This window comes from Myotis brandtii, unplaced genomic scaffold (genome assembly GCF_000412655.1).
Source record: "Myotis brandtii unplaced genomic scaffold, ASM41265v1 scaffold902, whole genome shotgun sequence".
In the NCBI taxonomy this organism is placed as follows: domain Eukaryota; kingdom Metazoa; phylum Chordata; class Mammalia; order Chiroptera; family Vespertilionidae; genus Myotis; species Myotis brandtii.
Genome location: NW_005371709.1, coordinates 1,009,043 through 1,036,324, shown reverse-complemented (window position 1 = coordinate 1,036,324; position 27,282 = coordinate 1,009,043). Strand labels below are relative to the sequence as shown.

Sequence of the window (27,282 nt, the reverse complement as noted above, 5' to 3'; positions counted from 1 at the left end):
AAATTCACTTTGAACATATATAAGACTCAAGCATCCTATAGGCTTAAATCATTAGTTACCTGGACAGGTGAAAGTTCAACTAGCTTTCTGTAGTTCCTGCTTTAATTTAGATTCATCACTTTGAATTTTTGTGTAGACTTCTCTGATCTCTCTCTTATCAGAGAAATTTGTGGGAAGAAGCTGTTCTCTCTTATATTTTTTATCTTTCCCTTCCTGCTTTCTTATAATTCTCTAGGGTTCTCTTGGTGGAAGACTTCCAATGGAAGAATATGTGTACTATTCTGTTCCCTCAAGGCAGTCCTTAAGAAATATTGAGGAAAACCTGGTTCATGTTTGCTTTGTCCTCTCCAGTCTCCAGGATTACCCTCATATTTCCTTTTCTTTCCCAGCGTCCAAGGGCTCCCTAACTGTCCATGGCCTGAATCTTTCTCTCATTTTAAAACTTCAAATTTTTTTCCCCTTGACCACTGCTTACCCAAGTTGGTAGTGGCTTAATATGTTCTCTTTCCCAGGTAAAAGAGATGATTTTATTTTTATTCCCTTATTCTTTTTCACTTTGACTCTTATTTTATCTTCCCGATGATACCTTCCCTGGCCACCACAGCCAAAATTGCAGGCCTCCCCAGTATTACCTATTTCCTTTTCCTGATTTATTTTTCCTGTGAGCATTTATGTCATTTAACACATTCTGTACGTGTACATGTGTACGTATGTATGTATATTTAGTTACTAGAGGCCCGGTGCATGAAATTCTTGTATGGGAGGCGGTGAGAGGGAGCCCCTCAGGTCGGCTTGTACTCTCTCACAATCCAGGACCCCTCAGGGGATGTCTGACTCCCAGTTTAGGCCCGATCCCGCATCGGGCCTAAACTGGCAGTCGGACAATCCCTCTAGCAATCCGGGACTGCTGGCTCCTAACTGCTCGCCTGCCTGATTGCCCCTAACCACTCTGCCTGCCTGCCTCATCGCCTCTAACCCCTCTCCCTGCCTGCCTCATCATCCCTAACTGCTCGCCTGCCTGCCTCATTGCCCCTGTTTCTGCCTCGGCCCCGCTGCTGGGGCTTCATCCGGAATGATGTCCGGAAGGTCGTTCGGCTGTCTGGTCTAATTAGCATATTATGCTTTTATTATTATAGATTGTCTCCCACCACTAGAATGTAAGCTTCTGAGAAATGAAGAAATTCAACAGAAATTTTTGTCTGTTGTATTTACTGCAGATCCCCTGGCACCTGTAATAGCACCTGGCACATAGTGGACATTCAGGAAATGTTAGTTTACAAACAAAGCAAAAGGAATGATTCCTTTGGTGAGAATTATCGCATGGAGGCAGTGCTAGGTGTTTGACGATTCTGTTCCATCTGCTCTTCCTGCTCGTGTCAGTCCTTTGTAGAGTAGAATGACGCTCTCTTCGAGTTCTGATGTTGATATTTCTGGTCCTAACCTTACCCCTCTCTGAGGCCTACGAGGCTTAGGAGTCATCTCAGGCTGGCTTTGTACTGGACTTGGAGGTGCTAGGAATAAAAAGGAGTATTTCTAGCCCGAGTCCTGGGACTTGCGTTGCACAGGACCTGGCACAGTGTTCAGTGAATGAATATGCCATTTATGATTTCCTTTGTCAACTAGTAGCCCACAAGCCACTTTAGAAATGGAACAGCTGTGACTGTGGGGGAAGTTTATAGAGTTTGCCTCCAATTTCATGTTGCACAATTTCTCTGTGGTCATTCCAGGACTACTGTGGCATGGCTTGGTCAGTACTAACTCAGAGATTCAAGAATGGCCTTTATTCATCACATGCAGATGAGCATCGACTCAAGTAAGTAATTTCCTTTTCCCCCTTACTTGTGGCCTTAAAATGTAGATAAAGTGTAATGAAGGAGAGCAAGCGAGCAATACTAGATTGGATTTTATGTTGAAGGAGAATTTGAATATATCAGATTTTGGTTTTCTTAGTGATAGGGGCCGAATAATGAGCCTATTTTAGCAAGGCCAAGGGAAACCAGTGGTTACCAGAGTTCACACCAAGTGTTTTGAAATAAAAAGTGATGGCCTTTTTTTTAAAAAAAAAAAAACTTTATTAAAATACAAAATATGCAGAAAAGTAGACATAACTAACATAAACCCTAATGTAACTATCACCTAGCTTCAACAAATGTCAGCTGGTTTCAGTGGTCCTCTCATTTTGTAAATATTTTAGTTTAAAATTTTAAACACATGAACAAAAATAGTACAATGAAATTCTGTGTACCTCTCTATCACCCAGCTTCTCTACTGGCCAATCTTGTCTCATCTATTTTCCCACCTACAACTCCCTTCTTGTCATAATTGGGTTATTTTGAAGCAAATCCCAAACTTCATAATTACATATGTAGATATTTCAGCATGTTGTCTGAAGATAAGAACGCTTAAAAAAAAAAAGAAAGAAAAAGAAAAGAAAAACATAGCCATGTTATTATTACTGCAGAAAGGTGTTCTTCACATTTGTGGTGTTAAGTTAAAGTAGACTCAAATTTGGCTCCACCTAGCGGTGAGGAAGGTGAAGCTGGGAGAGAGATTTTTGACATCCAGTGGGAGTATGCAAAGGAAAGCATTAGAATTGTTTTACTTCTAATGTAAAATTTTATTGATGAGTTATTTTTGTCACACAGATATCAGTGTTTTAAATCGGCTTGGATGTACCAAGTCCTTCATGAAGGATTCCACTTTCCCTATGACTACCCAAACCTACGGACAGCCCAGCTGGTATATGACCGGGAGGTTCAGTGGACGCTGGGAGCCATTCTGTATAAAACACGATTCCTACCACTCAGGTAAGGTGGACTAACAAAGCTGGTGTCTTGAGCTCAGAATAGGTTAGTTAGTGCCTCAATAGGTTTCTTAAGCGACACCTCCCACAAACAAACAAACAAGCAAGCAAGCAAACTCGCTTTATTCCTACCAGGTGGGCTGCTCTTACTATGTTGAAACAGAAAGAAGGTTGAGCATTATGGGTCTGGAGTCCGTTCCTCAGCTTTGCACTTTCAGAAATTCAGTTTTATTTGTTGATCCACCACAAATCAATCTTTAGGGTTGAGCTCTCACTAACCACTTCCAAGACACTGAGAAACTAAAACGGCATTCTTAAATTACCCTGGAAAACATATCTGACCAGAAAACTGGGGTAGGCTGTCTGTCCAGAGCCATCTCTCCTAATGACCAATGCCAGGCTAGAGATGGTGCCACTGCCTCGAAAGCTTTCGGTGGGCCTGAATTCCAGCAGAAGGTACGAGATGCTCCGAGGGGGGAAATTTTCATCACACAATCATGGCCTGATGTCTTGCTGTTGTGAACCAGAAGGTATTTGGGATAATCTTTAGGTACTCTCTCCCTGGATTATTTCAAAACTAAAATGAATTCTTATTTTTTGATGCCTGTTTCACTAAACTCAGTACTGTCAAAAGCCTTGCAGGTGATAGAAGTCAGAGAAGTGGGGAACTGGAGAGTGTGTGCCCTCTGCGAAGGGCTGGCCCCTGTCATGCAGAAGTGATGGCCCAGCATTTGCCACTTCTCATTTGTCACGAGAAGCCAGAAGTCCAGATTTTATATGCAGTCTTTCAGTTTTGAGAGTCACATTTTAAAAAACAGTAACACTGCAGTTCAAACAAAACAAAAACCCATCTTTTATCTGGACCGCCAGAGAAGGGCTTCTGTTCCAGACAGGCAGGCAGACCACTGCACTTAGCTTTCCATGTCTCTTAATGTTTGTCCAGATTACAATAGAATTGATCAGACGACAGCTTTCTTTAGCCATAACCTAACTTTTCAGAAAGCATAGTAACTTTTAAAAAAGATTTAGACATACTCTGATTTCATATACAGTAGGTCCTCGGGTTACTTCAGAGATTCGTTCCTACGGCATGACGTAATGCGATTTTCGCAGTAAGTTGGAACCCACCTACATAAGCACCTACGTCACTCACATGGAGCACATACACAGCAGTAATGAGGTGAAACAATAAAAAAAAATTTTAAACTCCTGACCTTTACTTGTGGTAAATAAATAATAAAAAACATAAAGCACATATGTACATACGTCCAAATGACGGAACTTTTTTTTTTTTTATAAATAAATGGGAGATGGCGGCGTCACCACGAAACGAGTACGTCGCGTCCGACGTAACCCGAGGACTGCCTGTATATATATATGTGTGTGTGTGTGTGTGTGTGTGTGTGTAATTTTTTTTTATTTCAGAGAGGAAGGGGGGGGGGGAGAGAGAGACAGAAACATAAATGATAAGAGAATCATTCCTCCATGCCCCACACTGGGGATCGAGCCACAACCCGGGCATGTGCCCTTGACCGGAATTGAACCCGGGACCCTTTGGTCCACAGGCCGACGCTCTATTCACTGAGCCAAACTGGCTAGGGCTGATTTCTTGATTGGATTCAGGGACCACCCTCTTCTTGTTAGTACTACATTTACAGACTGTTAGGTCAGAGTGTTAAGGGGCCGCGGTTAAGACTAATGTTATAAATGACCAGTCTTGTCTTACTGTTCACTTTTTTGCCTTCTGATTTTGTCCCCAGATTCTGGAAGATTTAGGCCTGTGTGGCGTCCTCTTTAGGCTTGGAAAGGAAGGTATAGAAAGAATCACACAGCAGCCCTGGGGTTGGGGGCATGCTTCAGCTTTGCTTGCTCAATGGAGCTGGTATCATAGAATGTTTGCGTGGATGGAATAAATGGGCTAACATCACTGGGCCTTTTAAATCAGCATAAAGGTTTCTCTCTGAAACTAACATTTCTTTTCACCTTCAACTGTTCCCTAGGGATCTACGGCAGGAAGGTGTCCGACAGGCCCATAGTAGCTGGTTCCGTCTCTCCTTTGTCTACAACCACTATCTCTTCTTCGCCTGTATCCTGGTGGTGCTATTGGCCATCATCCTGTACCTTCTGCGGCTACGCCGAATTCACCACCGACAGACTCGAGCCTCAGCTCCATTGAACTTGCTGTGGATTGAAGAGGTGGTGCCCATGATTGGGGTACAGGTGGGGCCTTGAGGCTGAGTAAGGACTGTGGAAGCTCAAGTACTCCAGAGTTGCTGCTCATTGAATTCCACCACTTTCTTGTAATGGCTTCGGATGCTGTTTTGCCTGACCTGGTGGATATTTTGGCATTGGAATTTCCACTTTAATATCTTCTTTAATTCCTCTCAATCTCCAGGTCCTCTTATCTGAGAGAAGCTGTAACTTAGTCTGTGAAGAACTAAGTAATGAGAGATTGGTGCTAACAAAGGTGACCAGCCTTAGTCCAATTGAAGCACGCTTCTCCTTTATCTGAGAGATCTGGTGTGTTGCAGGGATCTAGACTTTTCTCCCCCTGCTAAAGCATGAAGTTTGGCAGTGGGCACCCTGGAAGCTGAGGTGAAACCAAACTTGGAGCGTCTGATACAAACCGAAGACATTCTAGCAAGTGCAGCAGCCCCTTCTTTCTCTGTAACAGAGAGATCATTTATGTGGAGGTCCACAACCCTTAATAGGGGTCCAAGATAATTTGCAGTTCAGTGGAACAGATATGAATTTCCAGGCAACCAAAATAACACAGCTTCTTTGTTTCTTTGACAAAGAAGCCACTGAGTGTGGACCAAGGTCCCTGACAGTGTTGCTGATATTAGTATGTGATTTTAAAAGGTTAGAACCCCTTCTAAATGAATGGATCATCAAAGATTTTGACTAAGTCTTATCTGATGTCTTGTATGACCAGGACAGAAAAATTTTCCATGTCTATGTGCCTCAGAGGCTGTTTGGGCATTAATTTTTCTTTTTGAGTCTTAAATATGCTTGTAGGATGGAGAAACTGTGATGGGTATTGGAGACCTGGGTTTGGTTTCAGGTCACTGTCCTATAGGCCTTTTTTAAAAAAAAAAAAAATTATTTTTTTTACTGATTTTATTGGGCTGACATTGGTTAATAAAATTATTTAGGTTTCAGGTGTACAATTCTGTAATACATCAGCTGTATATTATATGGTGTGTTCACCACCCCAAGTCTCCAGGCCTATTTTTATGAGTCCGTATACAGGAAGATTCAAAGGAGTTCCTTTATTTCACTGCTAAGATCAATAAAAGCAATAGTTTGGGAAGGGATATATTTGGGTTGTTTTTATAGAAGGAAAGAACAATATCAGGATAGTGGGCAAAGGCAATAAAATCCAAGTTCTTATTTATTCATTTTTCTGAGAAAGCGAAATTTTCTCAATTTGACTCTGGGTTTGTCTGAAAAGAAGCAAATTCTAAACTTTGGAATAAATAGATAAATCTGTTATTAAGCCACATGGAAACTTTCAGAACCTTTGTTAAAAGATTGCTCAGTCACAATCAGCATTTCCATTAATGAGGAGAGAGGAAAAGCCATAGTTATTGCATTTTCATCCGTGACCCTCCAGGAGCTTTGCTCCTCCTGGCCTTTACGTTGCAGGAGGATTCATTCATGAACTTCCACCTTCTCTCATGGTACGTTCTTTATACTTTATCCTTTCCTATATGTAGCCTTGAATGTCCTGCCCAAGAATGTGCTCCCAGAGTTGAAGTAGCTTTCTTTTCTTTGTCATCTTGATTTCTAAAATTAGATAACTAGGGGAAATGGACCTTGACTTTCAAGGGGAAAAAAGTGAAAACGATTTTTTATTTTTTTCTCCCTTTAATTCTCACTCAAGGATATACTTTTATCGATTCTTAGAACAGGAGAGAAACATCAATGTGAGAGACATTGATCAGCTGCCTTCTGCATGGACAATTCTAGCTATTTAGGTATGTGCTCTGACTGGGAATCGAACATGCACCTCACCCTCATCCCCAGTGCACAGATAATACTCCAAGCAACTGAGCCACCTGGCCAGGGCAGAAGTGAAATTCTTAAAATGTAAATTTCATATTGGAAGCAGAAGGGAATTAAATGCTTCATAAAACAGAGAAAAATCAAGGTAAAAAAATGACAAGTCTTGAACGGTTTTCAAATTAGATAATAATGGATCTGGCCAAGTATCTTATAGTTTCCTTTGGAAATATACTTTTAGGACTTATATCACAGTAATTTCTAAGACTTCTAAATTACCTTGATTTTCTTTGACTTATCTGTCACTGTAAGCCCTCGCCTTATGAATGCTGCTTATAAATAATGTCAAAATGTTTTTCTTAGTCCTTGCCTACTCAGGTAACTCTTTTCCTTTCACCTTGGTTTCCAAATACTATTTGCCATTTTTCTTGTAGATCTAGTCAGTGATCTAGTCAAAAGCTATCTAATAGGCTAACAGTGATCCCTTTCGTGTCTCAAAATGAAGTTGAAGCAGGGAGGAGGTGGTGATTAGTCCAGATTGAAAGCTCTTATGAAGTTATTCTTCCTGGTTATAATAATAATAGCTGCCATTTGTTAAGCCCTTAATGTGTACCAGACATTCTGTTCAGATTTTTATATATATTATTCAGTCATATGGCATTCTTTCAGATTGATATTACTGTGTTTTTTTTTACAGTTCAGAAACTCAGGATACTTATGTTTATAATTCTTTTGACTGTAAATGTATTTCATATTCTTAATTTATTTTAATTAGTCTGCTATCTCCTGTATATTATTTTAATATTATAATCTCGGCTTGTCTTTATTGCCGTGAGTAAAGCGTGTCAGTTTCATAGTATAAAATGAAGGCCACATTTTTATCATGCCCTTCAGAAAAACTGAATAGATGCTCTTAGTACTGGTTCCTGTACTTCTCCCATTGCTCCCAATTAATGATCTTAAATTACATTTCATTCGCTAGAAACAGGAGCCATTTATTTCTTGCAGAGGGGCAACTATATATATTGCTTTCTTTTCATGAAATATTTTTGCTTATTGAGTCAGACAGTCTGTCTTGCTTTTTAGCTGTTTCTAAAGATTTTTAAAAGGTTTCTTTTTGCATTTTTGCCTTTTGAGTAGTTCTGTGAATATTATTATGGTTTCATAAAATTCACATTCCAGTAGTTCCTTTGAATCCTACAAACTAGTGTTTCCAATAATAGCAACAATGAGCCTGAACTGTTTTAGTATTTTTATTATCACTGAGAGAGGTCACAAATGTCAGAACCACAGTCGGTGGCTTAAAGGGGTGATGTTTTATGGCACAACCCATCACTCTTCTCTGAGTTCTTATCACTACAGCATAAGGAAAATATGAGTAACATCCAATTATATGGCATTATATTCACTTAAGTTGCAGTTAATTCTAAGGGAAATTATACCATCTTTTTCTCTTTGTACCTTAGTTCCTTGAATTGATTTTCCTTGGTCAAGGAAATTTTAATCAGTTTCCACTATTTTTATTTATTCTTCTGATGTCATCCAAAATGTTTTGACTGTTCCCTCCTCAGTCTAAGAGCTTCCTAAATAGAAGCTCCTCCCCACCCCACCCGCCACCCCCAGCCCTATTCTTATAGTTTTGTGTTTTGCTTTTTGTCAGGAGTGAAAAACAGGTGGGTGGTATGATTTTGGGGAAAGAACATCAGACTTCATGAACAGCAGACTTGGATTCTAGTCCTGGCTTTGTCATTAACTAGCTCTGTTACTCCAGGCAAGTCACTTGCCCTCTCTGGTTCATTTCTCATCTGTAAAACAGGGTGGCTAGACAAGATGATCTGAGGTTAGTTCCAAAGGGAGAACCATAAGACATTAAACGCAGGTGAGAAGGTAGAAAAGTAATATGGTTTCAGGAAGAGGATTTTGGTCTTTGGTTTTGAAGACTAAGAGAGCCAGTGGTCATCTACTTTATCCATTCCCTCTGACATTCCCTGGTGCGAATGGAGTATCCAACAGCTATCATTATACATCCATTTCAGGGCATGAGATTTTAAAAGGGATTTTAGAGGTCTTCTGGTCAACCCCCTTGATTTTATAGATGAAATTGAATCCCAGAGCAGTAGTAATATGTGCTATTACTACTATAGCAGTAGTGACAGCTGCCATGAGATGCTCAGAATCTTCTTGCAAGATTGTGTATTTCAATAGAGTCTGTTCTTTATAATAATAGCTGACTGCAACTATTACTATAAACATGCCCCATCTTTGTAACTGCTTCTGATCTTCACTTGTGATCGCTTTGCTCATATTTAGGAATAAAATATGAAATACTTTGCTAGGGACAGTACCAGGTTTTCACTACATCTACTCTAGCTTCTGTATTTAATACTTTAAAATTTTAGATATTTTTTAAACAATTTGCTTAATTTTGTACAATTTTCTTTTTTTTGTTATTCCTCATCTGAGAAGATTTTCCATTGATTTTTAGAGAGTGGAAGGGAGGGGGGGAGAGAGAAACATCGATGTGAGACATCAATTGGTTGCCTCCTACACAAGTCCCAGGGATCAAGACTGCAACCGAGGTACAAGCCCTTGACTGGAATGGAACCCAGGACCCTTCAGTCCACGGGCAGACACCCTATCCACTGAGCCAAACCAGCTAGGGCTTGTGCACTTTTCTTAAGCATAGCATCCAAGCAAGTCATGTGATGGTTACAATCTAAATTATTTAAGGTATAAATGCCTATTAGATCTACCTCACTAAGGAACTTGGTTGTATTTCTTGGGCAGTTTCCAGATCCCTTACAGAAACAGAGTGCTGTTCCTCTTTGTTATCTTTAAACTTCTTTTCAATAAGGTAGAGGTAGCAGTGGATGTTTCATATTCTCCCAACGTAGTTTCTTCAGTTATGCTAGTGCCAGAGTCCTGCCACGAGGGCCATATGTTTGCCAAACCTGTGAGGATTTTGTTGGTGTTATAAAAAGTATTTGTTAAAAAATAAGGCCTTTTAAAAAAATATCCTAATAGACTTCCCTTGTATTATTACTCAAGTTTTCCTTTGTTCTAATATTTATTATTTCTCAGTACTTTTATTGGAAGGACAGAGGAGAAATGTATCTGTTGACCATTTTGTTTCTCTGGAGTCTGAGCAATAGAAATCCTTTTATTTGTAAAAATGAATTATTACTCATACTATAAGGGCTTTCTACTTTTAAAATGTATTCAATCATTGCTTGCCATTTTTTTTATTAAGGTATTACATATGTGTCCTTATTCCCCCATTGCCCCCCCCGCCCCCCATTCATGCCCTCACCCCTCTGGTGTCTGTGTCCATTGGTTATGCTTACATGTATGCATACAAGTCCTTTGGTTGATCTCTTCCCCCTTATCCGCACCCTCCCCTACCTTCCCTCTGAGGTTTGAGCAAAGTTGAAAAAATTTCTGAACCACAGAATGTTTATAGCCAAGCATGTGATTGAGGCCAGCCTGAAGTCATGTCTGCTCCTGCGCCTCTTCTGTTTTAGTGCAGCTGCTCGGACACCCCCGGTCGCCTGCCACTCCTCCACCACTCCACTCCCCACTCCTAAGCAGCCTCTCTTGCAGAGCACCTGCCAGGGTTTGGCCTGGGAAGACTACTGGTGCTGAAGGCTCTGCCTTTTATTAGCTTCATAAGAGTCTTGCTCTGCAAACAGGATCCCAAATACTTTGATTTCTGTCATTATGTTGTGTTTAAAATTTTTATTCTATAGTTCCCCGTTAGTTAACGCCATGAAGTATAAGCCTTATCTCCTTCATTGTTTCTGCCTTGAGCGATGGACTCTGTAGTGTTGAAAGACATCTTTTTTTTATGATCCACAGCAGACGCTCCCTTCTCCCTTTAAAAGACCAAAGGCTGCCTGTATTGCATCAATTTTGGGCGTTACTAAGATTATATGTTTTTCTAATGCTTCACATTAAATAATAATTTTGCTGAACAGTTCTTAAAATACTCGCTGATAAATACTGTTAAATCATTGTTGAGCAAACTGTGCAATGCATATTAGAGGGGAGGGCATTCTCCCTTATGCCGGGACATCGGTATATGTGTTACCTATGCCAATATATAACCCACCATTCATTCCAGGACCAGAAGGAAGGATTACTGCAGATAAACTGGTTATCCTAATATTCTGATCATCGGTGTTGGTTTTTGCAACCAACATCACTTTAAAGCAGTAGCTAATTGTTATCCCTGTCATATGGATAGCATTTGTCACTGTTAAGTTAAAGACAGAAATATTCTGGGTTAAGAAAAGCAGGTGTTTTAATTCCTTTGATGTTTTAAAAACAACGGACAGAATTGTTGAGGGACCTTTGAAAACATTGTGATAAATTCATTTAATCTTGTAGGTATGTGATGACTTGTTTTGGAAGAGGTGCCCAGGACATCAATCTTTAATTATTTTCCATTCATTCGTGCAATATTTGGTATGTGTCCAATACTGGGAATAATGCAAACCTAAAAATAATTCAGATAATCTCCATTCACCAGGATTGTGGATAGGCATAATAGTTATATAGCTTAATGCAACCAGATCTGTTTTTCCAAACTTATTCATCTTTAATAAAATGAAAATGAAGTAAAGTATCTGAAACTTGAACTTAATTCATTCGTTGCTCCTTTGTTGGAGGGAACTGTAGAAGCGTTAGCATATGGTTCTTTGGACTGGATCATAATGCCCTCTGGTGACTGTTATTAACTAAGAACAACTTTAGTGTGGGGATCAGGAGAAATGCTATGGGAACCTACCCCGGTGACTCTAGTTCCCTTTTTAAAATAATTCTGTCTAGAAGAGGTGATATCCCATTAATAGGATCAACATGAAAAATAACATTTAAAAAGGAACCGTTACTGTAATCATACCTAATTCTTGATCCAGTGACTTCCAGAAACAGGCAAAGAATTTTTAAAAACTTGACCGATCTGGAAACCATTTGATATGCCAAGTTCATTCTCTTAGCAAAATCCAAGTTCTTGTGCTCTAATGAGCTCTCAAAAGCAGTTTCAGTCCTACGCAGCTGATCGATCTTTTTAGAATTATTTTGGGACTCTTCGGAGTTCATTCATGAGCCAAAGGGCAACACTGAGCAGAGCCAAGGAGCCCGACTGGTGAGTAGCAGCCAAAGGAGTTGGAACGTACATTAGCAGAGTGCTAATGCCCAAGCCCACCTGTTACAGAGGAAACCAGGCAGTAAGTAAACCAGCAACCACAAATTCAGAGCTGAAACGACAGCATTGACAGCCACATACACAAACCTCTCTCTCCTCCCATCAGAGCATTAAAAATATATTTTTAATTTCATAAGTAAGGATATTTACAATGAAGTACATTCAAACAAAACCAAAAAACCCTGCCCTAACCGGTTTGGCTCAGTGGATAGAGCATCGGCCTGCGGACTCAAGGGTCCCAGGTTCGATTCTGGTCAAGGGCATGTACCTTGGTTGCGGGCACATCCCCAGTGGGGAGTGTGCAGGAGGCAGCTGATCGATGTTTCTCTCTCATCGATGTTTCTAACTCTCTATCCCTCTCCCTTCCTCTCTGTAAAAAATCAATAAAATATATTTTTAAAAAACCCTAAGATTTCCCTTAATTATCCTTCACCCTATCCCAGTTCCCCTCACCAAAGGTAGTCAGTTACCAGTTTCTACACACTTGTACTTTTATATAAATGTTTAGAAAAAGTTTTGTATTTTCAAAAAATACATTGTTCTGTCTCTTGCTTTATTTCACTTAATATATGTCTTAAGAGCTTACTATTTTAAACTGTTATATAATATCCCACAGTATACATTTACCATAGTTGTCTAACTACTTGGGTTGGTTTCCAATTTTTCACCATTGCAGCAATTCTGTAATGAATTTCCTTATAGATATAGCTCTTTGTGCATTAGAATATCTCTAGGGCAGGCACTAATAAGTCAATTTGCTGGGCCAAGGGATTATATAGTTAACATTTTAAAAGATATTGCCAAACTGCCCTCTGAAAAATACCATATAAACCCGTGCTCTCACTAAGAATATATGAAGGTATCTATTTTCTTATACCTGTGCCAATACCTGATTATCTTTTTCTTTTCCCACCCAATCTGACAAGCACAAAATGGCAGGCATTGTTTTAATTTGCTCCTCTGTGATCATGAGTGAGACTAAACAGCTTTTTGTATTTATTGGCCATTCATCATTCCTCTTATGAGAATTGGGTATTGATATCCTTATTTTATCTTCTGGTCATTAATCTTCTAGCCCAGTGGTCAGCAAACTGCGGCTCGCGAGCCACATACGGCTCTTTGGCCCCTTGAGTGTGGCTCTTCCTAAGCCTTAGGAGTACCCCAATTAAGTTAATAACAATGTACCTACCTATATAGTTTAAGTTTAAAAAATTTGGCTCTCAAAAGAAATTTCAATCATTGTACTGTTGATATTTGGCTCTGTTGACTGATGAGTTTGCCGACCACTGTTCTAGTCTATTTTAAGTATGGAAAATATTTTCTCTTAGCCTGTTACCTTTCCTTTTTAACCTTGTTTTGGGGACGCCCTCAGGCCAAAAAGAAGTGGTTTATACCTGTGTATATGCCAAAGCCAGCAGAGTCGCTGCTGCCATCTTGGTCCTGCGAGGAAGGGGAATTCTCCGGGACAGGAAGTAGAGCGCTGTAATGGCAGTAACTGAAGTGATTCCCTGTGAGGGGGAAGGAGTCTCATCAAGCGCCAGCGGGAAGCACCCCACCCTGATTTCCGCTCACCGTCCATGTATCTCCTCCAGAACCAGTGAGTAACCACCAGGCACCTCCCTGTCCCAGGCAGGGAGCCCCCTGCAGTTCCACCTCTGGTTTCTGCTCCTCAGTCTCCTTCCCACCCCTCTTCTGGCCACTTAAATGCAGGTGTGCCCCAGGTGCCACCTAACGTTTCTGCGCCTATCACTTTATACACACTCTCTCTCGGTGATCTTATCCACCTTCCACTGTGGTGCCCCCAGGCATGGCCCTCACATTTTAAATCATTCTTTGCACTCTTATCCCTAATTTTACACCTACAGTAATCTTGTGTTTTTAAAGCAGGGCTGACCCCAGCCCATGAGGGTTATTATTTTCCTGAGCGGTGAGTAGAGGAGGAGGTGGTTTTGCCATCTGAGTCCTCTGGACTTCTCTGTGTGGATGTATTGTATCCTCTCACACTCAACATACCTCCATCTGTTGACATGTCCCATGTCTAGCTCAGCACTCATTCCAATAGCCTCATTTTTGTTGGTCATGTTTTAAGCATGCCCCCAAAGAAACTTTGGAATCTTCCTTTATCTTTCCTCACCCTCCTTTCTACAGCAATCTTCTATTCCTTACAACCTCTCAGTTTCATCATTCTTCTTGAACCCACCACCACCATGAAGCCTTGAACCCCATCACTCTCACTCTCACCTGCATTACTGCAATAGCACTGCTGCTGCTCACCCGTCTCCTTGTTGCTCATCTTCAATTTATCATGCCAGAGTACCAGACCAACCCTAACATGACCCATAGCAGGCCCCGAGTAAATATTACTTAAATAAAACAAAAAGTACATGATGCTCTTGGCTCCTTGGGGGGTTCTGGTTCAGCTCTGACAGCTATGTGATCAGCATCCACTGTCTTCACACTCTGTTATCTACTCAGCCTTTTATCTGCTAAAATGACTCTCGTGTGTGCAGGATTCAGGGAGGTTATCATTTGCTAGATGGTAAAAAGCAGATTCAAACTTTAAGAAGCTGGCAGTATCCTGAAAGCCAGAAATTGGCTGGGAGGGTGTGTGGGTAATTAGGAGAAAAACAGCACATTAGAAAACTAATTGATACTCAATTTCCTCTTTTTTAAAAAAAGGAAATCTGGTGCCCACTCTATCCTCTCACTGTTGTAATCAGTGCTTCGGACACCCAGAAACCTGTGAGAGGCTCCCTGTGCTTAGTAGCCAGTAACCACCAGCCAGACTTACCAGAATCCGGTGATCAAACTGCACCATAGTAGGGTTCTCAAAAACATTCCTCAGGATGGGAGAGAAGGTGAAAAGGTCTTCTGGGATCCAAGATTCTCCCATCTTGGGGAAGGAGTTGTAAACAAGCCCAGCATCCAGTCCTGCCACAAAAGCCCCTGTATGCCAAGGTCAATGGTATTTATTAAAATGAGAGAAAGAGGAGGCCAAATACTATTCTGACATAGAAAAAGTGTATCTGGAGGAGGTTAATGGGGGAAAAAAGGGACATATGTAATACTTTCAATAATAAAGATTAAAAAAGAAAAAGTTCATTATCCCAGAGTTAGATAAAAGGAAGTGCCTTATATAAGTGTTTACAGTAGGGGTTCTCAAACAGGGAATATACATCACAATCACCATGACAGCTTAAAAGAAAAACAACTATAGTCTCACTTGCTCCCACCCCAAGATTCTGGCATGCCTCCCCTGGAGGAATGAACTAGAAGCTCTAGAGCAGCAGTTCTCAACCTGTGGGTCGCCAACCTGTGGGTCGCAACCCCTTTGGGGGTCGAACGACCCTTTTAGAGGGGTCGCCTAAGACCATCGGAAAACACATATATAATTACATATTGTTTTTGTGATTAATCACTATGCTTTAATTATGTTCCATTTGTAACAATGAAAATACATCCTGCATATCAGATATTTACATGACGATTCATAACAGTAGCAAAATTACAGTTATGAAGTAGCAACGAAAATAATTCTATGGTTGGGGGTCACCACAATATGAGGAACTGTATTAAAGGGTCGCGGCATTAGGAAGGTTGAGAATCACTGCTCTAGAGAGACATGCTCGTTTGAAAAAATTCCTTAGTGATTTCCCCACACTGAGAACTACTGATCTATTCTGGAAGAGTTCTTCCCCCAGATATCTGCATAATTTACTCACCTTATCAAAAAGATCTCCCCAATGATCCCTGTAAGACGGCACTTCCCCACCCTACCGCTATTCCATAAAGTGCTTTATTTCTCTTCACAGCACTGAACACTATCTGACATACTGTTTTTGTTTATCTCTTCCCCAAGTGCTCAAAAAAATGTTTATTAAATGAACAAAGAAATGGAAAAAAACAACAACACGCTTATAAACTAAATCCTGGATATGTTACTGGCTACTAAGCACATAAACAAGGTATTCGTGAATTATTATTATGATCAAATTATTTTGATTCCATTACTTATGATCAAAGAGGATTCAGGGATGTTTAGATCATATTCTTGATTCTATAAATGCCATTTATCAAGTCAAAATTCATTTTCTTCCACCAAGAAAAGAGGGAGGGGAGGGTTGGGTAGATCACTGGTTTGATGGTTTTATTTTAAAGCAGTGCTGTCTAATGGAACTTCATGGGATGATGACAATGTGCTGTATCTGCCATCCAGTATAACAGCTGCTAAGCCACATGTGGCTACTGAGCTCTTGAAATGTGGCTAGTGTGACTGAGGAACTAAACCTTAAATTCTACTTAATTTTAAACAATTTAAATAGTCACATGAGACTAGTGGTTATTGTATTGGATAACACAGTTCGACAATGAGAGAGGAAGAGGCGTGATTTACAGAATGAGAAAGATCTGCATTGGCCTCTTGCCCCAATGAACTCCCTACCTTAGACCATCTTGAGGGATGGTCTTTTGTCTGACTCATCTTGTTATATGTGTAATAATAACAATAATGTTTACAGAATAATAACAGCTAATACTTATGTAGTTTTTGCCACATGCCAGGTACTGTTGTAAGCACTTCACATATTCTACTGATATTATTATCATCATCCCCATTTCACAGATGAGGTCACTGAGTACGAGAGGGTCCAAAGCTCACCCAAGGTCACTGAGTTCACAGGTGGTAAAGCCAGGATTTGAGTCTAGGCAGTGTGGATCCAGGCAGCTGCTCAATAATTTTATTTAACTGACTTACACAGGATTTTTGGAAGGGAGGAAAGAACAGAAACAGAGGGTAAAGATGGTGGGTATGAGAAAGGCAGATGTGAAAAGGAAATATGAAGTTACAGGAAGAAAGGGAAAAGCATTAGGCAAGAGACCTGAGAGTGGAATGAAAATGGGCCATCTTGAAGAGTCCTACCTGACAGAGCTGTAAGGAACACTAGGCCTGTTGTTCCGTGAGCAAATCGTCTCAACCACAGGAGCTGACGGGTTTCAGGCAACTAAATAAATAAAAAAGTCACTCAAGTTAACAGTTCTGCAGGAACCACAAGAGGCAGCAGAGATCTCCAAGGCCAAAGCCAAGTGACAATTTGAGGTCAGATATTCTGACCCCTAAACGAGGTTAGGTACTCCCAGCAGATATTCTGTTCTGACACACATCATGTTTTATTAAATTTATACATTTACCACCTGTCTTCTATGCTATCCTGTAAGTTTTGTGAAGGCAGGAACTGCCATCTGTCTTATTACAGTAGCCCTAGCCCAAGGCTTGGCATTAGGTGCTCAATACGTATCTATTTCATAACTGCATGATTTGCATTGTTCAGGTGGGCGGGGAGGATGCTTCACCATGGTTGAAATGATGTGGCTTAAAATATAGGACCGGATTTTCATCTTGTGTGTGATATTTAAGGCTTACCATATATAATCAGAATCAAAATTGCATAAAATGCCTAGAGTGGAGATTCTGGCATTTAATGCCTAGAGTGGAGATTCTTGTGTTTTTGGTAAAGTCAAAATTTATTTTTGCTATAGTCAACTTTTGATACCAATCAGTGAGTCAGCAAATATTTATGAAGAACTTTATAAACAGGTAACCATAAAGATACAGAAAGGTGAAGTCAGAGTGCTGCCCTCAAATGCTTTGCAATCTAGTACGTGAAGAATGAGGTATCATTACTGAGATTTTTGTAGCATGATGTCAGGGCTGTCAAATAGAACTTCTGCAATGATGGACATGTTCTAGTATCTGTGCTGCCCCCAATAAGTGGATAATGAGAACTTAAACCGAGGCTAGAGCAACTTAAAATTAAATAAAACGTTAATTTTATTTAAAGGTGAAGTAAATAACAAGTTTGTTTAAAGTTAATTTTATTTAATATTAATTAATTAAAATTTAAATAGCCACATGTAGCTAGTGAGCTACTGTGTTGGACAGCATCTCCAACTATATGTTTGACTATCTCAAATCCTTTCTGTAATTAGTGGAATATAAATAAATTTTAAAAAGAGAAAAACAATTCATTGATAATTAAAAAGTCAGTAGAGACTGTTGGCAATGAGTGTGTATATGTAAGCGTGTGGTGGATATGTATAGAGGTGGGTTGGGAAGCCAGATGACAAGAACTGAAAGGAAAGAATGGGTTGTCAGGATGTACAGTTATCAATATAGGCAATTCATTTTAGAAATTTGGCTTTGAAAGCCAGGAGAACAGGAATTTTTCAGATGTGGATTTGTCTACTGTACCAATGTTTCAACTCCATCTGGCTTCCCTGTGGGATGACTGACAAGTGAACATCTCCCGTCCTTGTTGGGATCCAGGCCACTGGCTCCAAATATCTACTGGATGATTCTACTTAAAAGTTCTATTGACATCTAAAACCTACTCCATGAAAAGGTTATCCAGGTCAACCATGTCTTCAATACCTAAAATATTGTTCATTAAAAAAAAACAAAAACTAGAAAAAACTTTAATTGGCCTACTGAGAAAATACTTGTGGCAAGATCACTAAGTTTACTGTACTGTTCGGCCTGATGAATGGCAGGTCTCCATCTAAAGAACAAACAACCCAAGATGGCTCTTGTGCACCACCACAGGGCCAGAACTCGCTCTTGTTTTAGCTGCCTTGCCTCGCCATTCCCATCCCTCCAGAGTGGCTGGGATATCTCTTATTGTTGGTACTCCGTCCCACTTTTTCTAAAATTCACGTTTTCACCTTTTCCAATAGGCAATGCTGACAAAATATTCATCTCTTATACTATTTCTCCTTTGAATGAGTTGCTCCAGCTCAAAATAACTGCACATTTTACTTTGCAGTCTCAAAGCTATCCAGTCCCAAAGTTTAATGTTCCTCTAAACTTTGGTTTTATCTGGTTGCTGGTAAACTGGTAGATGTCACCAAGGGAATATGTACATTTTGACATAACTTCCTAGTAGAACCGGAATTACCTGTCAGCCGTGTGTAGAACTGGTAACAATATAGACTGACTTTTACCTTGTGCTGAGGAAGCAGCAGTGAGAGCGAAGTCCACAAGCTGGCGCAATAAAGAACCAGGGCTGACCCCAGGTGGGCAGCAAGGCGGTACTGACTGACCCGAGGGATGTCATGAGAATCTGGTTTTTCTTCTAATCCACTTTTCACCATATACCATCCCAACAGACCCTAGAACCAAAAAGAGAAGAGGCAAAGAAAACAAAGTTGAAACTGTCTATTCAACTTTACTCTTGGAGAAAGTGAGTTATCGATTATCAGGCATACTCCCTACCTGACACTTCCACATACAGCACCAGAAATATTTAACTGCTGATTAGATTATCATTTTATTGAAGTATAAGTCAAATATAGAAAAGCATACAAAAGCTTATCTGTGGGCAAAACCTTACATATACTTGATATAATTTAACATTATGTGAACCACTGAAATAGGAGAATACAAAGAGAGCTGTTTCTATAAAAACCAGATTGAATGTTTTGGAAAGCTTGAGAAAGCTTAAAAACCACTACTGTCAAGTTAGGTGGGAATAGAAAATTAAAAAAGCTTTGTGGGGGTAAAAATCTGTAAGGCTTTGCAGTCAGATTGCTTTGCAAGTATCTAAGCTCTCTCTTAAGAGAAATGAAATAAAATGATAGTTTATGGGGGTGTAAGAGATCTGAGCTTGAACTCCAATCAGAGGACTAAAAAACAGGCGTTGGCTCTTCATCCTATATAATAAAAGCCCAGCGACCAAATGGCAGACCAACCGGACGACCACGGCCCCTCACCCAGCTAGCCCTGCCCTTGAGCGGGCCCCCCCACCCCAATGGGGACAGGGCAAGCCGGCAAACCGCCTGCAGCCCCTCGCTCCAGCCAGCCCCCAACACCCCTAATCACTGCCTGGCTCCCTGGTGCATGAACATTTAGTGAAAACACAAGAAAATAATGATCAGTCCCTTCTGTCCCCAACCAGAGTCTCCAGAGGGCTGTGCTAATACTGCAGCCAAGGTGTGGAATTCTCCCTCCACAGCCCGCAGCCCCAGGAGACCTTCCAAATTAGCCAAAAAGGCGACCTAAGCATTAACAGGAAGGCGGCCCTTTGCTGAGGAATGTAGAGAGGCTGGGTGGGGATTTTGTGAAACTGCGGTGCCTTGCAGATTAGGTGAACTTTCAATCTCTCTTTAAAAGGGACGGCGAAGAGGACCCACAGGCTGCCAGGAGCAACAGCGAAGGGTAGGCACATTCAAAAAAAGAAAAACTTTTAAACAAACAGACATGAAGATCATATTGGGAAACTGAGGGCAGAGCACCGGGAAGATGCAAAAATGATTAAAGGGCCAACATCCATCTTGATATATGTTTGCAAACAACACATAAACAACTTCATCTCATGGCACATGAAATGCAAAACAGTTCTGTTGTGGGTTTTCTTTTGGCATCCTTAAAGTATAATTAGATCCAGCTGGGGGAAAGCTATAGCTTCCAGCATGAGACCCCACGGCCGGCCTTGTCCAATGGGCCCCCATCAGGGCGGGCGAGCAAGACCCCATCAGTGCACAAATTCGTGCACCGGGCCTCTAGTTTTAAAATAAAGGTAATGAAAGTACATGTTTAAAAGTTAAGGTATGTATTATTATTCTATGATTCTCTGCTTTTACTAACTTTTTCAAGTAACCCAAGCAAGTGTGAGTTCCAATCATATAAATACTAGAGGCCCGATGCACAAAATTTGTACAAGAGTAGGCCTTCCTTCCCCTGGCTGCCAGCACCGGCTTCCCTCCAGCACCTGGGACTTGGGCTTCCCTCCGGCTGCTGGCACCTGGGCTTCCCTTGCAGAGGTAGGCCCTGCCCACCCACCGCAGCCTGCTGGTCAGTGGCCTGAGCCTCCCTCTTTGGGGTGATCATGGAGCCCCCCAGTTGATCACTGGGCCTCCCTCTGCAGGGTGATCATGGGGCAATGGCTGGGCCCCTGACCAATTGCATCGCCCCCGCCTTGGCTGGCCTGGAGCCAGTGGGTGTCATAGCGTGGTCCTGGATGGTCATTCCACTGTTTGGCCATTTGGTCGATTTGCATATTATGCTTTTATTATATAGGCTAGCCCTGTCACCCCCGCCCTGCCAGGACAATAGAATCATGTCAAAAGGTGGAATTCTCCCACCTCTTCTAAATATATGCTCCTCGGGAAATCCTTTTTGGGCATTTCTTCCCCCTTTATGACTATCCTGGATGTCCCATCTTGATTTCATTTGCATAGGACATTGGAAGATGAAGGAGTATAGAGTGTGATTTGCTAGCCTTCACTTTCTTTTTTCCATACCCTATTTGCCATCTTCAATTTTCTGCTTCTCTTAGAGTCTGTCCTTAGTGGCATTTTTTCCCATTTTTAAACAAATTTTCATTTTGTTTTACCCTCCCTCCCCTAGTTTCTTTCTCTCTCTAAAATATATTTTTATTGAGGGAGTGAGACAGAAACATCAATGATGAGAATCATTGATTGGCTGCCTCCTGCACGTCCCCCATTGGGGATCAAGCCCACACTCCGGGCATGAGCCATGACTGGGAATTGAACCAAGACTTCCTGGTTCACAGGTTGATGCTCAACCTCGGAGCCAAGCCAGCCAGGCATTCCCCTCTCCCCTAGTTTCCATTAGACTTTTATTAATGTCTAATTCCTTATTATTTGCTTCTACTGCCTATATTACATCTCTTCCAATTCCCTCATTTCCTTCTATTTGGTTCATAATTTCACCATTTCCACGTTAAATTAACCAACTCACTTCCTCCTGATCAAATTTTGATACTTCTTTGATGTTTTGATACTCTCCCTTAGGGCCTGTATACTTTGACGCAAATACTCATGTCTTTTCTAATACCCCTTTTCTTGGCTCTCAGCCTCAGAGTCATTCAATGATCTTTTCCTACCATTTATAGATACAGTACTTTAATACCTCTCGGCTACATCTATATCTTAAAGTCCCTCATCCCACAAACTGTTTATCTTTTGGAATTTTCTTATTTGCTTCTATAGCCATTCTACCATAGAGATCCCAGTTCTGCACAGATAGAAAAAGGGAAGAGATGAGAATCCAGGAGAGCCATGGTGGGAAAGAAACTCTAATTCTTGTGACACAAAAATATATTTGAGTGCTTACTGATTCCAGGCACTAACCTAAGTTCTTTATATGCATAATCTCATTTAATATTCATGCAACCTAAACAGTAGGTACTATTATTATCTCTATTTACACACAAGGGAAGCATAGCCTACAGAGGTTAGAACTTGCCTACTATGTGGTAGAGCTGGGCCTTAAAGCCAGGCATGCTACACTAAAATCCACATGCTCACCTATTCTGTTAAACAATGCCAGCTAGGAAGCTCTTGGGAACATCTCTTGTTTCCCAAACTTGAATAAGTCTCACCTGGAAGCACACTAAACCACAAAGGGCAAGAACACGTCCTTTCATGTTGTGGCTGAGCCAGCCCTTTCTCCAAAAGTAGGCAGCAGGCAGGATGTATGCGAGGCCTACAAGCCGACCCCACATTCGGTGTGAGTACTCCATGTACCAGATGAACTTGAATTCCGCCAGTGTCATATCATGATTTAAGCTGGGTGAAAAGGGAAGTCAAAAAATAAGCAAGAGGAAACATCCATCTCAATTTTATTTCCCAACGGAATGCAGGAACATTTTCAGTCTTGATGCTTGATAGGTCTACCCTCTTCCTCATCAGTGACCTCAGGATCACTTTGGAATTGAAGGTTTAGCGTAGGAAGCTCACTAAACAGAGCCAAATGTCAAGAAATAATGGGATCTAATCTTCTGACACGTTTAAATGAGCAAGAGACTGAGTGAATCTCGTGGGATATTTACCTGATTTTTTATAATACTTACATTTTAAATTCTGGAAATTGCTGATATTTTTGGAATTCTGCTTCCCATTCCTCTTGGCTTGTAGGTGGCTTCATCTCCTTTATTAAATGCCAATCTACCATTGAGAGGCCAGACTCTGTCAATCTTAGGAAAGGAAAGAAATTTGAGAGAAAGAGAGAGAGAGAGAGAGAGAGAGAGAGAGAGAAAGAATGCTCAATGATGGATTACTCATAGATAGTTTATGGCAACAAGTGGTCTAAAGGTAAACGTTTCGTTGTTTCCTGACACCTTTCTCTTCTCTTACTGCTTAGAATTTTGACAGAAACAGCAAAATCAACCCTTAGGCCAAAGAAATTTGCCCTAAATGCATAACCAAGGAAAAGAGATTTGATATAGGGATAATACACTTTAGGTTCTTGAGTAAATTTAAAGACAGTAAAATTCAAATTTGTCAGTTCCCATAACAGCCTATATAACACATACAGTATTTGAAATAAGGGCACAGGGAACGTGGAGAGAATTTGAGAACACATACATAATTAAAACCAAAGGTATTTTCACCAAAAGGAGTTAGTGTTCCGTAAGTAAAAGGCTGATTTTAGGCTTGAGGCAGGAAATGTACAAGAAGAGCCTGGAATATTTTATCCAGAAAGCAAGGACTCAAAGGTTACCAGGGTCCTGTCAAAACGACTCTGGAGCCAATTTGAGAGGTTCTCACTAAGGATGGGACAATTTGAGCAAAACATCACTGCAATGGATTGAAACATACCAAGTATGTTTAAACCTGTGAGCTCATAGGATACTTAAAAATGCACACTTTATTGTTTACCTTTGGAGGGTACGTGGGAACCAATTTATTATTTTGAAAACTGGTAAATGAAGGGAAAGAATCAAGTATTTACCCTGTTTTTCCTATATACAATGTACCTTAGGATAACCCAACTGTTGATGAGGGAAAGTTTCTCTTTAGAGCTGAGCTACTAGAATATTACAATTTTAAACTCTAATGAAATAATGGATCTGGGCAATGATCACCAATGGTGGTTGGCATCTCTAATAGACACTAAATATTTGTAACTGTTATAATCACCTATTAAGTATTTTGCCCCCGTCCCAACCTGAAGCTGATCAAGCAATAACCAGTTTACAGGAAATACCGGGGACAATGGGACTTGTTAACCACCCCCACCATTGTATGCAACCAGAAAAATCCAGACTGGGAAACTCTATAGGACAAATGAGGGGAGGTATAAAGAGACCTAAGAGGCATATGAACTAATTTTGATGTATCAAACTTATTTGGGTTTAATTCAAACTAACTATATACAAAATTTTGAGACAAATTTGAACTCTGATTATAGGGCGAAATAGACACAAACAATGTACAGCTAACAATTAAGATCTAAACCAGTCTTTATGAAGTGCTCTTATTAAATAAACCCTAAACTGTTCTATGTCGGGGCAAGCTATCAGTCATCAGTCATATTCCCTCTTTAGGCCTCAGTTTCTGCATTTGTTAAATGAAGGAGCTAGACTACATGATTCCTGGGGTCCTTTCCCCCTTGGTCATCCTGTACCTCTACTGACAACCCAAACAGCTGACAACTGCTATGAGCAAATTACTCACCTAGTTACTCCACCAAGAATAACTGCTCCAGCCACTGTTCCACTGCAGACCAGGAGCCATCGGCCCACCACCCGCTCAGCAGCCTTTGAAGGGAGGGACACTGTACCCCTTCCAGATTGTAAAGCTACTTCAGAGATGGTGCTGTACTGCCCTGGCCTCAAGGGGATCCTGATCCCACAGCTGCAACCACACTAAGGATCAAGACAGATAAATTACAACTGGAGAGAGAGGGAAAGACCTCACTTTACTGCTACTCATCCTAGTCCCACTGTGCTGTGCAACATCTCCACTGCTGCTGCCCCGGTAAATCATCTCTTCGCTGGATTACGGTATCCACCTTCCTACTAGTCTTCCTGCCTGTAGTCTTGGCCTCATTCCAATCCATTGCCACACTACATGAACCTTCTGATCTCTGCCTACTTCCCCCAGACTTAACTCTAGTCTACACCTAGACATGGGTTCTTTGATTTCTTCTGTGGATCTTTAAATAAGACTTCTGGGACACCCTTGTTCCCTGATAGAAAATACAGGCAGCCTGGCCAGTGTGGCTCATTCGCTGAGCATCAACCTATGAACCAGGAATTCCCAGTCAGGGAACATGCCTGGAATGTGGGCTTGAACCCCAGCAGGGGGCATGCAAGAGGCAGCAGATCAATGATTCTCTCTCATCATTGATGTTTCTACCTCCCTTCCTCTCTGCAATCAATTAATATATACGTATATATGAAAATACAGGCATACCTCGTTTTATTGTGCTTCAATTTTTGCGCTTTGCAGATATTGCGTTTATTTTACAAATTGAAGGTTTGTGGCAACCCTGCATTGAACAAATTGAAAACTTCCCAGAAAGGAGTCACCATTCTAGATGCCATTTAGAACATTTGTGATTCACAGAAAGAGGTGAAAATATCAATATTAACAGGAGTTTGGAAATTGACTCCAACCCTCATGGATGACATTGAGGGGCTCAAGTCTTCCGTGGAAGAAATAACTACAGATGTAGAAACAGCAAGAGAACTAGAATTAGAACTGGAGCCTGAAGTGTGACTCAACTGCTGTAACCTCATGATAAAACTTGAACAAACGAGAAATTGCTTCTTTTGGAGAAGGAGAAAAAGTGGTTCCTTGAGATGGAATCTACTCTTGGTGAAGATACTGTGAAGACTGTTGAAATGGCAACAAAGGACTTAGAATATTACATAAACTTAGTGCTAAAGCAGTGGCAGGGTTTGAGTGGATTGACTCCAATTTTGAAAGAAGTTCCACTGTGGGTAGAATGCTATCACACAGCATCCCATGCTATAGAGAAATCATTCTCATGAAAGGAAGTCCATCAATGTAGTAAACTTCATTGTTATCTTATTTTAAATAATTGCTACAGCCACCCCAACCTTCACCCTGATCGGCCAGCAGCCATCAATAAATATCAAGGCAAGACCCTCCACAAGCAAAAAGATGACTCACTGAAGGCTCAGATGATGGTCACCAGTTTTTAGCAGTAAGGTATTTTTAAATAAGGTATGTGCATTGAATTTTTAGACATAATGTCATTGCACACTTAATAGACGATAGTATAATGAAGATATAACTTTTATATGCACTGGGAAACCCAACAATTCATGTAACTCGCTTATGTGACATTCAATTTATTGCAAGGGTCTGGAACCGAACCTGCATTACCTCCGAGGTGTGCCTGTAATGCCCACTGCAGACCTCAGTTTAGAAGCCACCTTCTCTGGTTGATATTGTCACCTCTTTCCTCTGGGAAGTGTTCCCAGACTATCCTAGGTCCGCAACAGGTCACTCTCAGCACACTTTAGGTTCCTCCCTGTCTCCCACTAAACTCTGAGCTGTGGGACAACAGGGTCTGGTCCCTTCTCTCCTGCTTCCTTTGTTTCAAACACAGTTTCCTTACCCAACAAAACCTTCATAAATGAATTATAAATAACTACACTGTGCCCTCCTCCAGGGCAGTAGCCTTTTGATAGTTTCTTTTGCTTCCCAGTTCCTAACACATAGCAGTCACTCAATGCAGCAATTGTTAGTGGAGGGGAGACATCCCTGAGGACCAAAAGACCATATCTGGTTTCCTGCTTCTAATTAAGTAACTGTAGACAACTTAAATTAGGCCTCAATTTCCTTCTTTGCAGAAGGGAGTTACACAATCCTTAACCTGGTTACCTGGGGACTTTTAGCAAGAATCAAATATCTGGATAAAATTTACTGAGCGTTTACTTTGTGCTAAGTGCTTAGGTATATTAAATGTAATCCTTCCAGAAGTCTTATGAATTAAGTATTTTGTCGTCATCCCCATTTTTAGAGATGAGGAAACTGAGGCACAGAAAGGTTACCTAACTTGGCTAGTAACTAACACACAGCTAGTAAGTGGCAGGTCCAGTGCGGAGCGCAGGGGCTCCGGAAACAAGGACGCGCGCCTTGAACTCTAAGGAGCTACGGAAACGTGATGTGGGTCATCTACCGTCTTCCTGCCCGTGTCCGCTTCCGCTGCGGTGCGGTACCTGCGTTCTAGGCGCCGCCCTGGGAACCAGGAGTCGGAGACACGGGCCCCCCATCAAGGCCTTCAAGGGCGGAAGGAGTAATCGCTGCATATTGAGGACGGGGCCCGGCAGCCACCTCTACGCCCCAGCGCTCCGAGGTCTCTCCTCTTGGCTTCGGGGAAGAAGCACTTCCGAGTCACACTAACAAGCCCCTCCTCCTGAGACGGCAGGGTGAGCAGTGACTGCGCCTGCGCCGGCGACTTGGCGTTCGCGGGGGCTGCTGGGTCGTGGACGTC

The 27,282-nt window shown here is 41.2% G+C and overlaps 2 protein-coding genes across 2 annotated transcripts in view; one reads left to right on the top strand and one right to left on the bottom strand.

Moving 5' to 3' along the window:
- Window positions 1–7,473, top strand: part of ENTPD7 (ectonucleoside triphosphate diphosphohydrolase 7) — a 32,119-nt gene extending 24,646 nt beyond the window's left edge. Inside the window, exons 10-12 of the mRNA XM_005885368.2 lie at window positions 1,728–1,813; window positions 2,646–2,807; window positions 4,804–7,473. Coding sequence (XP_005885430.1) covers window positions 1,728–1,813; window positions 2,646–2,807; window positions 4,804–5,035 — 480 coding nt within the window. The 3' untranslated portion in view covers window positions 5,036–7,473. The remainder of the gene's footprint in view (window positions 1–1,727; window positions 1,814–2,645; window positions 2,808–4,803) is intronic.
- Window positions 7,474–10,610: 3,137 nt separating this feature from the next.
- On the bottom strand, window positions 10,611–27,205 carry LOC102263800 (cytochrome c oxidase assembly protein COX15 homolog). Its single transcript, XM_005885367.2, has 9 exons — window positions 27,008–27,205; window positions 24,489–24,679; window positions 22,883–23,005; window positions 22,412–22,598; window positions 19,011–19,178; window positions 16,933–17,014; window positions 14,806–14,960; window positions 13,409–13,522; window positions 10,611–12,014 (listed from the first exon to the last, which is right to left on the bottom strand). Exons 1-9 carry the CDS (start codon window positions 27,095–27,097, stop codon window positions 11,883–11,885), a joined length of 1,242 nt encoding a protein of 413 aa, XP_005885429.1. The 5' UTR covers window positions 27,098–27,205; the 3' UTR covers window positions 10,611–11,882.
- Window positions 27,206–27,282: the final 77 nt, after the last annotated feature.

Coding starts and splice junctions, on each gene's coding strand:
- LOC102263800 (XM_005885367.2), bottom strand. CDS start 27,097: ATGCAGCGATTACTCCTTCCGCCCTTGAAGGCCTTGATGGGGGGCCCG. Junction 24,680..27,007: donor GGGCGGCGCCTAGAACGCAG/GTACCGCACCGC, acceptor CTTGATCCTTAG/TGTGGTTGCAGCTGTGGGAT. Junction 12,015..13,408: donor TGGCTTTGGCATATACACAG/GTATAAACCACT, acceptor CCTCTGTAACAG/GTGGGCTTGGGCATTAGCAC.